Raw genomic sequence first — 12,877 nt, 5'->3', positions numbered from 1 at the left:
TGGGAGGAACCTGGGCCAGTCCTGGAGTCTGGGGAAGGCTCTGATGAGGGCTCTGTGTCAGAGGCAGAGAGGGGGCCAGGGCTGTATGCCAGTTATCAGCTGCGTTCAGAGTCAGACATCAATGGGGCAGAAGAACAGCTGGAGCCTGTTCCCAGTGTGCGCATGCACAGAACTGCCAGCCTACCTGGAAGGAAATATGACAAAAAAGCACAATATTTAATTATACATAGCATAACGGCAATGAGAATAACATATGCACAAAATTGGAAGAATAATAATATACCAACAGAGGGGAATGTTATAATGAAAGTGTGAGAGTGTGCAGAGTTGGACAAAGTTACCAAAGAAATAAAAGAAAAGGAAGAAACAGAATATTATATTATATGGTATGGAACGAGTGGTACAAACAACTAGAGGACAGGTGTAAAGCTTAAACAAAGTCTTAATGAAGAATACACAGGAATTAGAAATTAACAATGAATAGGTAGATGTTGTGGCCCAGCAGGAGCCGTTGGAGCTGCCACCAGACTCCGACAGCGAGGGGCCCTATGAGTTGGCTCTGGAGGATGTGGAGAACCCTGGACAGGGTTCCAACTCCGAGCAGGGCGCAGAGGGACTGGTTGGTCACCAGGTGGCGCCTGAGCCTTGGACCAGTGGGGAGGAGACAAGGGAGAGTGATCCAGAAGCCAGCAGTGAGTTGTTTCTGGATGCACGCCATCGAAGAGCTACTCGGCGTCAGGAACAATTGCGCAATTACAGGAGGTAATTGCGCTCAGCTGATGGTCATTAGGCTCCTCTCCAGACTATAAAAAAGACTGCTTGTGACACGCCCTTCTTGCAGAAGTCAACGCATTGACTAAAGAGAACGTAATTAACTTGGCAGGCTGGATTGCTGCCAAGGTTTGTCTGAATTGCTGCCAAGGTTTGTCGGACTTGCTGCCAAGGTCCTTATCTAGAGCCGAGGTGGCGCAGTGGTTAGAGTGCAGTACTTCAGCTGACTGCTATCTGCAGTTTGGCGGTTCAAATCTCACCGGCTCAAGGCTGACTCAGCCTTCCATCCTTCCAAGGTGGGTAAAATGAGGACCCAGACTGTGGGGGCAATATGCTGACTCTGTAAACCGCTTAGTGTGGGCTGAAAGCCCTATGAAGCGGTATATAAGTCTAACTGCTATTGCTATCTGTTTGTTTGCTTGGCTTTCAGCCACCGAGATTCTGGTCTCGTTATGAAAGGACATTCTAATTAAGCTTGTCTCGGCTTTCATTACTGGACGGAGGAAGGGGGTCAGAACGGGTAGAGATGAACCAACATGTATAAATGGAATGAAGGATTGTAAATTAAGAAATGTATATAATAGCATCGTATGTGTCGACATAGAGAAACTGAAATAAGATGGGGGGACAAGTACATTTACAAAGGATGTATACCGAGGTGGAAAATTTGTTCCAGAAGAAAATTGCAAAAAATAAATAGATAGTTTTTTTTTAAAAAAAAAAACTTTAATAAAAATATCTGTTAATAAAAATTTATTTTTATATTCATTTTCATTCCTGCTCAAATAATAGAATCATAGGGAGTTTCCAGGGAAATAACTCGATTGTTCTCTTTGTCTTAGGTACCCAGCACACAGAGAGATGATGCTAGCTATGTTGATGTATTATTCTACTTCCAAAGAAGTGTTCCAGGCTGCTGCCACTGCCTTAGCTACTCTCGTGAAGCAAAATGGTAAATATCAATTGAATAATGCCTAAGTGGGGAAGGGATGGCATTGCAAAACCAGTCTTTATTCCGTTGAGGCCACTTGGAGTTGTGTCTGCGTCTTCAGGGTCACCTCAACGACTCTCTAAAAAGGATGCAAATGACCAGCTGTCTGCAAGGAATATAAATCCTTCCGTTCCCCACCATCCAGCCCAAGCTGAAGAAGCTTCTGAGATGAGAAGTAAAATGTCTTCAAAAGAAAAAAATCAAGAAAGTCCAGTTGCCTCCTGAAAAAGCAGCTTTGGGACAACCATGTTCTGGAAGATTGAGACTTTTAGCTATGCAATTTGGGATGAAGACCCTTGGAATGGTATAGGACGTTGGAGTAGAATCCAGAGGGAAAAATTGCAGACTACAGGAACTGTTGTGGCCCAGCAGGAGCCGTTGGAGCTGCCACCAGACTCCGACAGCGAGGGGCCCTATGAGTCGGCTTTGGAGTATGTGGAAGACCCTGGACAGGGTTCCGACTCCGAGCAGGGTGCAGAAAGGCTGGTTGGCCACCAGGAGGCGCCTGAGCCTTGGACCAGTGGGGAGGAGACAAGGGAGAGTGATCCGGACGTCAGCAGTGGGGAGGAGCCAAGGGAGTTGTTCCTGGATGCCCGGCACTGGAGAGCTAATAGGCGTAAGGAACAGTTGCACAGTTACAGGAGGTAATTGCACTCAGCTGGTGGTCATTAGGCTCCTCCCAAGACTATAAAAGGAATGCTTGTGCACACGCCCCTTTTGCAGGAGTCAACATCATTCCTAACGCTGGAGAAGCTGTTATCTGTCGAAGTCTGAGTTGCTGCCAAGGTTCTTATCTGTTTGTTATGCTTGGCTTTCAGCCACCGAGATTTTGGTTTCTTACTAATAAAGTGCTGTGACGTTCCAGTTAAGCTTGTCTTGGCATTCGTTACTGGACGGAGGAGGGGGTCAGAACAAGGAACCATTTGCACCACTCAGGTGACCCAGAGGACACAGACAAACCTCCAAGTGGCCTCAACGACCCTCTAAAAGGATGCAAAAGACCAGCTGTCTGCAAGGACTCTAAATCCTTCCCTTCCCCACCATCCAGTCAGAGCTGAAGAAGCTTCTTGGATGAGAAGCGAGATGTCTTCAAAATAAATAAAAAACCCCAGAAAGTCCTCTTGGGGGAAAAAAAAGCACCTTTGGGACATTCTAAAACTTAGCTGCCTGCATTTATTTAGCCTGTATAATTTCTTTATTTGATTTGATTTTTCTTACTACAGCGAATGCCAGAGAAATTCTCTTGGCGAAAGGCATACATATGAATGTGCTGGAGATCATGCGGAAACGGTCAGATTCTCCCGAAATTGCAGAAAGTGCTTGCCGGTTGCTGAACCACGCTTTCGAAGGAAGGTAACCAAAGTTAAACCCTGAACAACACGATCCCACATCAACTCTACCAAGTAGTGGGTATTTTAGCCTTGCCATGATTTGTATTCCAGTTCCCTACAGTTGGATATCTTGATTGCGGCTGCCTCGGGATGTATAAGGACAATGAAGAAGCATAAAAACTTGCCATCAGTACAGTTGGAAGCTCTTAAAGTAATTTTACATTGCATGGCACCAGGTAAGACGCCTTACAGAAGTGTTAATACCACTTTATAAGGCCTTGCTAAGGCCACACTTGGAATCCTGCATTCAGTTTTGGTCGCCACGATGTAGAAAAGATGTTGAGACTCTGGAAAGAGTGCAGAGAAGAGCAACAAAGAGGATTAGGGGACTGGAGGCTAAAACATATGAAGAACGGTTGCAGGAACTAGGTATGTCTAGTTTAATGAAAAGAAGGACCAATATCTTCCAATATCTCAGGGGTTGCCACAAAGAAGAGGGAGTCAAGCTATTCTCCAAGGCACCTGAGGGCAGGACAAGAAGCAATGGGTGGAAACTAATCAAGGAGAGACGTAACTTAGAACGGAGGAGAAATTTCCTGACAGTTAGAACAATTAATTAGTGGAACAGAGGTTGCCTCCAGAAGTTGTGAATGCTCCAACACTGGAAGTCTTTAAGAAGATGTTGGATAGCCATTTGTCTGAAACTGTATAGGGTTTCCTGCCTAGGCAGGGGTTGGACTAGAAGACCTCCAAGGTCCCTTCCAACTCTGCTATTGTATTGTATTGTATTGTATTAAGATAGTAACGTAAACTAATCCAAACTAGTTACCACGAATAAAGAGTCTTGTTTACGTCCTCATTCCTTTGTCCCCTAATTACCGTATTTTTTGGACTGTAAGATGCACCAGTGTATAAGATGCACCAGGATTTCGAAGAGTTAAGTAAGAAAAAAAGTTTCTGTCTTCCCCAGCCCCCAGGAGCACTCTGCAGGCTTCAGCAGGGCTGGGGGAAGGAAAAAAAATGCCTCCATTTTTTGGGAAAACGGACAGAAAATGGGGTGGGTTGGTTTTTTTGCAAAAATGGAGGCGTTTTTGCCTCCCCCCAGCCCTGCTGAAGCCTGCAGAGTGATGCTGGGGGTTGAGGGAAGGCAAAAACACCTCCGTTTTTGCAAAATATGGCCCCTTTTTTGCCTGTTTTCAGCAAAAATGAGGGCATTTTTGCCTTCCCCCAGCCCTGCTGAAGCCTGCAGAGTGCTTCTGAGGGCTGAAGAAAGACAAAAACACCTCTGTTTTTGCAAAAAAAAAAAAAAAAAATGGCCCATTTTTCGCAATGGAAGAAATGTTAATTAATTTGGGGGGAAATGCTCCCTCTTGTTGTTGGTCACTCACGAAATTGTGTCCGACTCTTCACATACTCAAGGACCATGGATCAGTTTGAGAAAGGGTCCAAAGAAAATTAAGACCCTGTCTTATTTTCAGGGAAACACAATAGCACTAAATAACTAAGAATTCGCTCCAAAGAGTTTATTGTCTTCATATTGCATAAGATTTTGAACTACGAAACGATAAATGTGGGTGCGGGTATGCACGTGTCTTTGATGCACTTTAGTGACAATAATCACTTTTACACATTGTTTCCATGTGTTGCAGGAGTGATAAAAAATCAGAACCATGTTAGTTCAGAAGACACTCACCAGAAAACCATGTCAGCACTTTTGAAAAGCGAGTTTCTGTTAGAAGGAGGTCATTCACTTGTGATTGGTGCTCTGAACACGGTACAGTTAATTTTTTTTATGTCTGCTTTATCGTAGTCGGCATGTATTTAATAGGTTAACGCTTTTCAATACTACAAGCTCGTTATAACAGCTAAATAAGATCCGAGTTGCGTTGTCTTCATTGAAGTAATCAGTCTATGAAATCGGTTCACCGACAAAAGCGCGCCCGACTAAACCGCGGTGACAAAACCGCGTGTTCTGAACCACGCCGACGAATGAGCCCTGAATCACGCCGACAACAGCACGCCGACAGAAGGGCACTATAAACCTAACCCTAACCGTAAACGTAACGCTAACCCTAAACCTAAGCCTAAACCTAAGCCTAAACCTAAGCCTAAACCTAAGCCTAAACCTAAGCCTAAACCTAACCCTAACCCTAACCCTAACCCTAACCCTAACCCTAACCCTAAACCTAATCCTAAACCTAACCCTAAACCTAACCCTTACCTTAACTTAAATTGCCCTTCTGCCGACGCGCTGTTGTCGACGCGCTGTTGTCAACGTGCTGTTGTCGACGCGCTGTTGTCGGCGCGTTGATGACGTCGCAGTTTTAGCGACGTGGTTTTGTCGGCACGCTTTTGTCGGGTCACGTATGAAATCATCTCCTTTTAATGACCCCATAATCAGGGGTGGAATTGAAAATTTTTAGCAACCAGTTCTCTGCCCGGTTGCTGGGTCGGCGTGGCCTACTCGGCCTCCTGTACCACAGTGGGGGGTGGGAATGTTTCAGAGGGTTTTCTTGAGCCTCCGGGAGGGTGAAAACGACCTCCCCCAGGCTCCGGAGGCCAGAAAAAGGCTCGTTTCCGGAACTTCTGAGAAGCCCATTTTTCACCCTCCAAGAGGTTCTGTATGGGCTCTGCACTCTCCCGGATTTTGGACAGGCCACGTGGAGACTCCTGGGAGGGGAGGGGTGGGGTGGGAGGGACAAGCCTGTCCTTCCAGCTGCCGAACTGGTGTGAACCGGCTGAATCCCACCTCTGCCCATAATTCCTTGTGGGGTGGAGTCCGGGCAACTGAATGGAGCTGAGTGTTTCCTGGCCGGATGCCTTTCGTGTTTGCCAGTGCGGAGTTTTATTTACTTATAAGTTTGAAAAATAGTCATGGGTCATTTTTTTTCCACAGTGCCATTGAAATTTTGAATGGTCACTAAATGAACTTTTATAAGTCAAGCATTGTCTGCGTTTGCATCAAGGCTTGATAAATTGAAGATTTATCTAAACACATATAACCATCTGGGATTCTTTTTTTCTTTTTTGCTTCTAGTTTATTGGAAATCCAGGCATTCAGAGATGTGGACTTCAAATACTTTCCACCATAAGAGAACGTCCGATTTTATCACAAATGTTGTCTAACCTAGGCATGGCGGATACTCTCCTCCACACACTACAGATGTATCCAGATGATCAAGGCAAGCAGAAAACCATTTATTTTGAATCTGAAAATGTCCAGTCATCAGATCAAAAGTTTGAACAACCTGGAGAATGTGCAGACTTATGAACGAATTCCTAAAATGTTCTGTAATTTGCTTTGAGACATGTAGGATGGATAGCTGTGTTTTAGAAGGTTGATCTAGAATCGTGATGGCAAACCTATGATGGCAAGCCAGGGGCGGCACGCAATGCCCCCTCTGGGGACTTGTGAGCCGTAGCCCTCGTTCAGCTCTGCTGCGCATGCGTGCGTACCTCCCACCGGCCAGCTGGTCTCCGCATCTCTGCCGCACATGCTGGGGGGGCCAGGGGGCATACGGGCCTCCCGTGTGCGCATGTTTGGGGGGGAGGGGCATGTGCATGAATAAAGGTGGCCCGGGGGTGTGTGTGCATGCGTGGGGCAGGGAGCATGCGAGGAGAATAGAATATAATGTAATATCTCCAACTTACTTTTTTTCTTTCCAGAAATACAACGCTTAGGTTTAAACTTTCTGGGATCCTTGATATCAGAAAAGATCTTATGTACGACTACTTTCTATGCCTTGGTAACCCCTTTGGTTTCAACATTACGGCGCTTTAAGGATGTTGTCGATATTCAGGCTCAGGTATATACACAAATGTAACGTTGACTTGGGCAAGAAGATTCTTTTTTTTTTAAAAAAAAGTTTTTTAAAAAAATTCTCTTACATATAGTTACAAGTATACATTCACATAGTTATTATTCTTATTTATCCTTATCACTTTTATATATTTGTTTTTTCCATATATAAGGTTAGAATAAAATATACATCCTGGGTTGCTTTGCTTGCCATCCCATGAACCTATTTTGTATTGTCATCATCCTAATTTTCTTTCCACCCTCTCTCTCTACTTCCTTCCTTCCTTCTCTCCTTTCCCTTTCCTACTTCCCTTGCCTCTCCCCTTCTCGTCTCTTCCTCTTCCCCTTCCTACCCTCTCTCCTTCTCTTTCTTTCCCTTCCCTCCTTTCTCTTCTTTCCTCTTTCTTCCTTCTCTCCCCTTTCCTCTCTTCTCCTCTCCTCCTCTGTTCCTTTCCTTTTCTATTGTGGTTGTCTCTTTTCATCTCTCATCTGGTATAATTTTTGGGATGGTATTCCCGCAAACCCTGTTATAATTTAATGCTTATCCTTTCCTATTCCCTTTTCTTCACTATCATATCTGTTCTGACCCCCCTCGTTCCACACCCAAGGACACTCCGAGCCAAAGATAAGTTACGGCATTTAAATAACAGACAGACAGGTCCTTGGCAGCAAACCAGCACAGATAAGCCGTGGCAGCAATCCAGCCTACCAAGCTCACAATAATGTTCTCCGACATTAGGTCCTGCGTTGACTTCTGAAAAAGGGTGTGTGCACAAGCAGTCTTTTTATAGTCTGAAGAGGAGCCTAATTACCACCAGCTGAGTGCAATTACCTCCTGTACTTGCGCAACTGTTTCTGACGCCTATTAGCTCTTCGGTGCCGGGCATCTAGGAACAACTCACTGCTGATGTCAGGAAGACACTCCCTTGTCTTCTCCCCACTGGTCCAAGGCTCAGGCACCTCCTGGTGGCCAACCAGCCTCTCTGTGCCCTGCTCGGAATCTGAACCCTGTCCAGGGTCCTCCACATCCTCCAGAGCCAACTCAGAGGGCCCCTCGCTGTCGGAGTCTGGTGGCAGCTCCAACTGCTGCTGGGCCACAATACATATCCTATTATTATTTTTTCTCTATATCTCATTCTTGAACATATACTTATATATTAATACTTTCCTTTCTATTTCCCCCCCAAGATTCTTGGGGGAAACTTAAATTCAGATATTTGATTTCCCCCCCCCCCACACACACACTTTGTGTTTGAACTAAGAGCAACAAGGATGATTAGGGGACTGGAAGGAACAACATATGTAAAGCAGGGTTTCTGGAATTGGTTATGTCTAGTTTAATGAAAAGAAGGGCCAGGGGTGACACGATAGCAGTCTTCCAATATCTCAGAGGGGTTGCCACAGCAGTGTGCAGCAGCTGCCAAAAAAGCCAATGCAATTCCCAAGCTGCATTAACAGAGGGACAGAGTCAAGATCAGGTGAAGTGTTAATACTACTTTATAATGCCCTGATAAGACCACATTCGGAATATTCCAGCCAGTTTTGTTCGCCACGATATAAAAAAAAAAAGATGTGGAGACTCTGGAAAGAGTGCAGAGAAGAGCAATAAAGAGGATTAGGGGACTGGAGGCTAAAACATATGAGGAACGGTTGCAGGAACTGGGTATGTCTAGTTTAATGAAAAGAAGGACCAGGGGAGACATGATAGCAGTCTTCCAATATCTCAGGGGCTGCTACAAAGAAGAGGGAGTCAAGCTATTCTCCAAAGCACCTGAGGGTAGGACAAGAAGCAATGGGTGGAAACTAATCAAGGAGAGAAGCAACTTAGAACTAAGGAGAAATTTCCTGACAGTGAGAACAATTAACCAGTGGAACAACTTGCCTCCAGAAGTTGTGAATGCTCTAACACTGGACGTTTTTAAGAAGAGATTGGACAGTCATTTGTCTGAAATGATACAGGGTTTCCTGCCTAAGGAGAGGGTTGGACTAGAAGACCTCCAAGGTCCCTTCCAACTGTTTTTCTATTCTATTCCATTCCTATTCCTATTCCTGATTCCTTTCCATTCTATTTCGGTTTCTATTTTTATTTATATGATTTCTATTTCTATTTTATTCTATGCCTATGCTTATGCCTATTCCTATTCTATTCTATTCCTGATTCCATTCTATTCTATTTCTATTATATTCCTGATTCCTTTCCATTCTATTTCGGTTTCTATTTTTATTTATATTATTTCTATTTCTATTCTATTCTATGCCTATGCCTATGCCTATGCCTATGCCTATGCCTATGCCTATGCCTATTCCTACTCTATTCTATTCCTGATTCCATTCTATTCTCTTTCTCTTTCTCTTTCTATTATTCTATTCCTGATTCCATTCCTATTCCTATTCCTATTCCCATTCCTACTCTATTCTATTCCTGTTTCCTTTCCATTCTATTTCTGTTTCTATTTCTATTCTATTCCTGATTCCATTCCTAGTCCTAGTCCTGCTCCGTTCGACTGAATGCACAGGTAATAATTAACTCCCTGATAGAATCTGCCCATATTGGAACCAGCTAAGGAATAAGTTTTAGCCTCAAACTCTCCATTCCGGGTTTATTAACGATACATTTGAGCTCCATTTCCATTGAATTGCAGGGATTCCAAATGATTGCAACCATCCTCGACTCCTCCCCTTGGTTTGCAAAGCTGCTCATACAGGAATCGTTCGAGACCTGTCTCTTCCACCAGCTCTCCGTGTGTTTTAACGAACAAAGAGACCAACAGGTAATTCACAATTTCGGGGGTACAGAGCTTATAGCGGTTCATTTAGTGACCATTCAGAGTTACAACATGACTGAAAAAAAATGACATGAATATTGTTCCACCCTTACGACTGTTGCAGCCTTTTCCCTCCATGCTCACGTGAACAAAATTCGGACGCTCAGCCCCCGACTCATATTTATGACGGTTGCAATGTCCATGGGGCCACATGCTCCCTTTTTGCGACCTTCTGACGAGCAAAATCAATGGGGGAAGCCGGATTCACTGAACAGCCCCGTTACTAATTTAAGAACTGCAGTGATCCTCTTAACAACCATGGCAAGGAAGGTTGTATAATGGGACAAAATGCACTCAACAACCGTCTCACTTAGTGGCGGGACTATTGGGCTCAATTGCGGTCGTAAGTCGAGGCCTAGACGTATTCTCCTTTGATTCTTTGGACTTCAACTCATTTATTTTAACACTAGTGGGAGGACCGTCTTTAATTTATGAAATGCATTCACGTTGATGTAAGTTAAGCCTCAAATGAACATGCACCCAAGTTTCTTTATGTTCACATTTTTATTGAGTTATATAGAGTAATATAAAGCACAAAATACAAAGTTAATAGGAAAGGAGCAGTGGTGGGATTCAGCCGGTTCGCACTTATTCGGGAGAACCGGTTGGTAACTTTCTAAGTAGTTCAGAGAACCGGTTGTTGGAAGAAATCTCCTTTTGTTTTTCCCCACTTTACAGGGCTAATCCTGTAAGGAAGGCAGGAAGGAAACATTCTGGTGTTGTTTTTAGCCTAATCTTTATTGCCCTGCTTACAGAAACTGCCTCTCCGGTTAACCCTTATTACATTAGGCGAAGCGCCCATCAACCTGAGTGACCTTGAGTTGGCCAAGCCCGCCCAGTCACATGACCACCGAGCCCCACCTACCCAGATAGTCATTAAGAGAACCGGTTGTTAAATTATTTGAATCCCACCACTGGAAAGGAGTGAAGAAGGAAAGGGGAAGGAGAAGTGAGGAAAGATAAAAGAAGCGTTGCTTTCCGACATTCTCTGTTGCAGAGGCATTAACACCAAATCACTACTTTTTACTTTTTACTAATAATATAAACAAGCCACTTCTGTAAAGATCTATCAATCATCGCCATCTTCTTCTAATGACCCCCATAATCCCTTGTTGGGTGGAGTCTGGGCAACTGAATGGAGCCGAGTATTTACTGGCTGGATGCTCTTCCTGTCGCCAATGCGGAGTTTTGTTCGGCAGATATATTCTCATTGTGCCCAGAGAGAGAAATATCTGCCTCTACCTAGGATCGAACTCACAGAGCTCCGTCTCAGGGCCACCATACCACTCCATATAAAGATCTATCTGTCAGGTTTCCAAAAGAGGCCCTAATTAATTCATGAGCCTCGGGCCAAGTTTCAAAAGAAATCCAGTCATTTATTAGGAACACCCATTTCGGCAATACCCCATTGCAGTCAGATCTGACCTCATTTTAATTATGGCTGAACTTTGCCCCTGTTTCTTCCCTCAGTCTGTGTCATAAATCACATTCTCCAACGAGGTGCACGCCTCACAAGCCTGCTGTAGTAATCTGAGATCCGACTCTAGCCGAAGGTATGGGTGGAATGCGCTTCCCCACCTTCCTCACCATGGCAACCTTATGAGTTGACACTATCAATCATCATCATCATCGTCATTTAATGACCCCATAATCCCTTGCGGGCTGGAGTCTGGGCAACTGAATAGAGCTAGCAGAGTGTTTACTGGCCCGATGCCCTTCCTGTCGCCAATGCAGAGTTTTGTTCGGCAGATATATTCTCATTACTCCCTGGGAGAGAAATATCTGCCTCTACCTAGGATCAAACTCGCAGCCTCCTGATTGTGAGGCGAGAGCTCCCCCTCTAGGCCACCGCACCGCTCCGTATAAAGATCTGTCAATCTAATCGGTAAATCCCAAAGTCAACATTTCATTCTTCTCCACATCAAGCATGAAGTTCAGAAGTGGTTTCCACATGGAAACAAAAGTATTTCTGCATCAAAGTGGCTAACACGCACCCAAGTTTCAATCCTCTCTCGTTCCCGTTCTAGTTTCAAAGCCTTTGCTGTAAATGTTTTGCGAAAATAACCGAACACAACGACTTGAAAAACTTGATGCTGGAGAAGGCCTGCGAGGAAGGCAACAGTGTTATGGCCGAGTGTTTGCTGCTCCTGGGCGCCGACGTGAATGCAAGCTCGAAGGAAAAGTCCTTAATTTACGAAGTACGTAAGTTAAAACCGCGGGCAGAGTCTAAAATTGCCTGGCTTTTAACACATTGGTTTGAAACCTTTGTTCCTCTCCTTAAAATGGCAAGAACGACTTTAATCCCATGTATTTGGCGAGGTGGCCTGGCTCCCCAAAGGTGCTTCCCCCCCCCCCCCCCAAGAGGCAAGGGGACTTTCGGGTTTTGATTTAAAGACGTTTCGCTTCTCATCCCAGAAGCTTCTTCAGTTCTGACTGAATGGTGGAGGAATGGAAGGATTTATATTCCTTGCAGACAGCTGGTCATTTGCATCCTTTTTTAGAGGGTTGTTGAGGCCACTTGGAGGTTTTATCTGTTTTGTCACAGATAAAAAAAGCACCTTTGGGATAACCGTGAGCTGGATTGACCAGTGATGGTGAGCTTTTTCTGCACCGAATGCCCAAGCCGGAATGCAGGAAACCTGAAGACCAGCTGGCCAGTGTGTGCATGCCTGTTTTCTGGGCATTTTTTGGATGTTTTTCGGGCCATTTTCAGGCCATTTTCTAGCCAGTTTTCTGGGCGTTTTCTGGGCCATTTTCCAGGCTATTTTCAGGTTATTTTGGCCCGTTTTTTGGACCAAAACCAGTCTGAAAAGTAGCCTGAAAATGGCTCCAAAACAGCCCTGAAAACGCCCCCAAAAATGGTCTAAAAACAGCCTGTTTTTGGCCAGTTTTGACTGTTTTTTGGGCCATTTTCTGGTGCTTCAGTGCCCGCAAAAACCAGCTGGCCATGGTTTATTGAAAGGATTTCCCAGCACTTGTGAAATCCTCCTCCTCCTCTTCTTCCTCTTTCTTCTCCCTCTTCCCCTTCTTGCCCTCCTCTTCCTCCTCCTTTCCATTCCCCTCTTCCTCTTTCTTCTTCTCCTTCCCCTTCTCGCCCTCCTCTTCCTCCTCCTTCCCATTCCCCTCCTCCTCTTCCTCTTTCTTCTTCCCCTTCCCCTTC

The 12,877-nt window shown here is 44.8% G+C and overlaps 1 protein-coding gene across 2 annotated transcripts in view; it reads left to right on the top strand.

Moving 5' to 3' along the window:
- Nucleotides 1-12,877, top strand: part of LRRK2 (leucine rich repeat kinase 2) — a 117,602-nt gene that overhangs the window by 54,480 nt on the left and 50,245 nt on the right. Inside the window, exons 11-18 of one of the 2 annotated variants that reach the window (XM_032221705.1) lie at nt 1,614-1,723; nt 2,986-3,115; nt 3,205-3,329; nt 4,743-4,867; nt 6,131-6,275; nt 6,760-6,899; nt 9,535-9,663; nt 11,745-11,915. The exons of the other annotated variant lie outside the window; for it this stretch is intronic. Of the exons in view, the coding sequence (XP_032077596.1) occupies nt 1,614-1,723; nt 2,986-3,115; nt 3,205-3,329; nt 4,743-4,867; nt 6,131-6,275; nt 6,760-6,899; nt 9,535-9,663; nt 11,745-11,915 (1,075 nt within the window). The remainder of the gene's footprint in view (nt 1-1,613; nt 1,724-2,985; nt 3,116-3,204; nt 3,330-4,742; nt 4,868-6,130; nt 6,276-6,759; nt 6,900-9,534; nt 9,664-11,744; nt 11,916-12,877) is intronic. 2 annotated transcript variants of the gene reach the window in all.

Source organism: Thamnophis elegans, chromosome 7 (genome assembly GCF_009769535.1).
Source record: "Thamnophis elegans isolate rThaEle1 chromosome 7, rThaEle1.pri, whole genome shotgun sequence".
NCBI lineage: Eukaryota > Metazoa > Chordata > Lepidosauria > Squamata > Colubridae > Thamnophis > Thamnophis elegans.
This window is presented reverse-complemented; position numbering and strand designations above follow the sequence as displayed.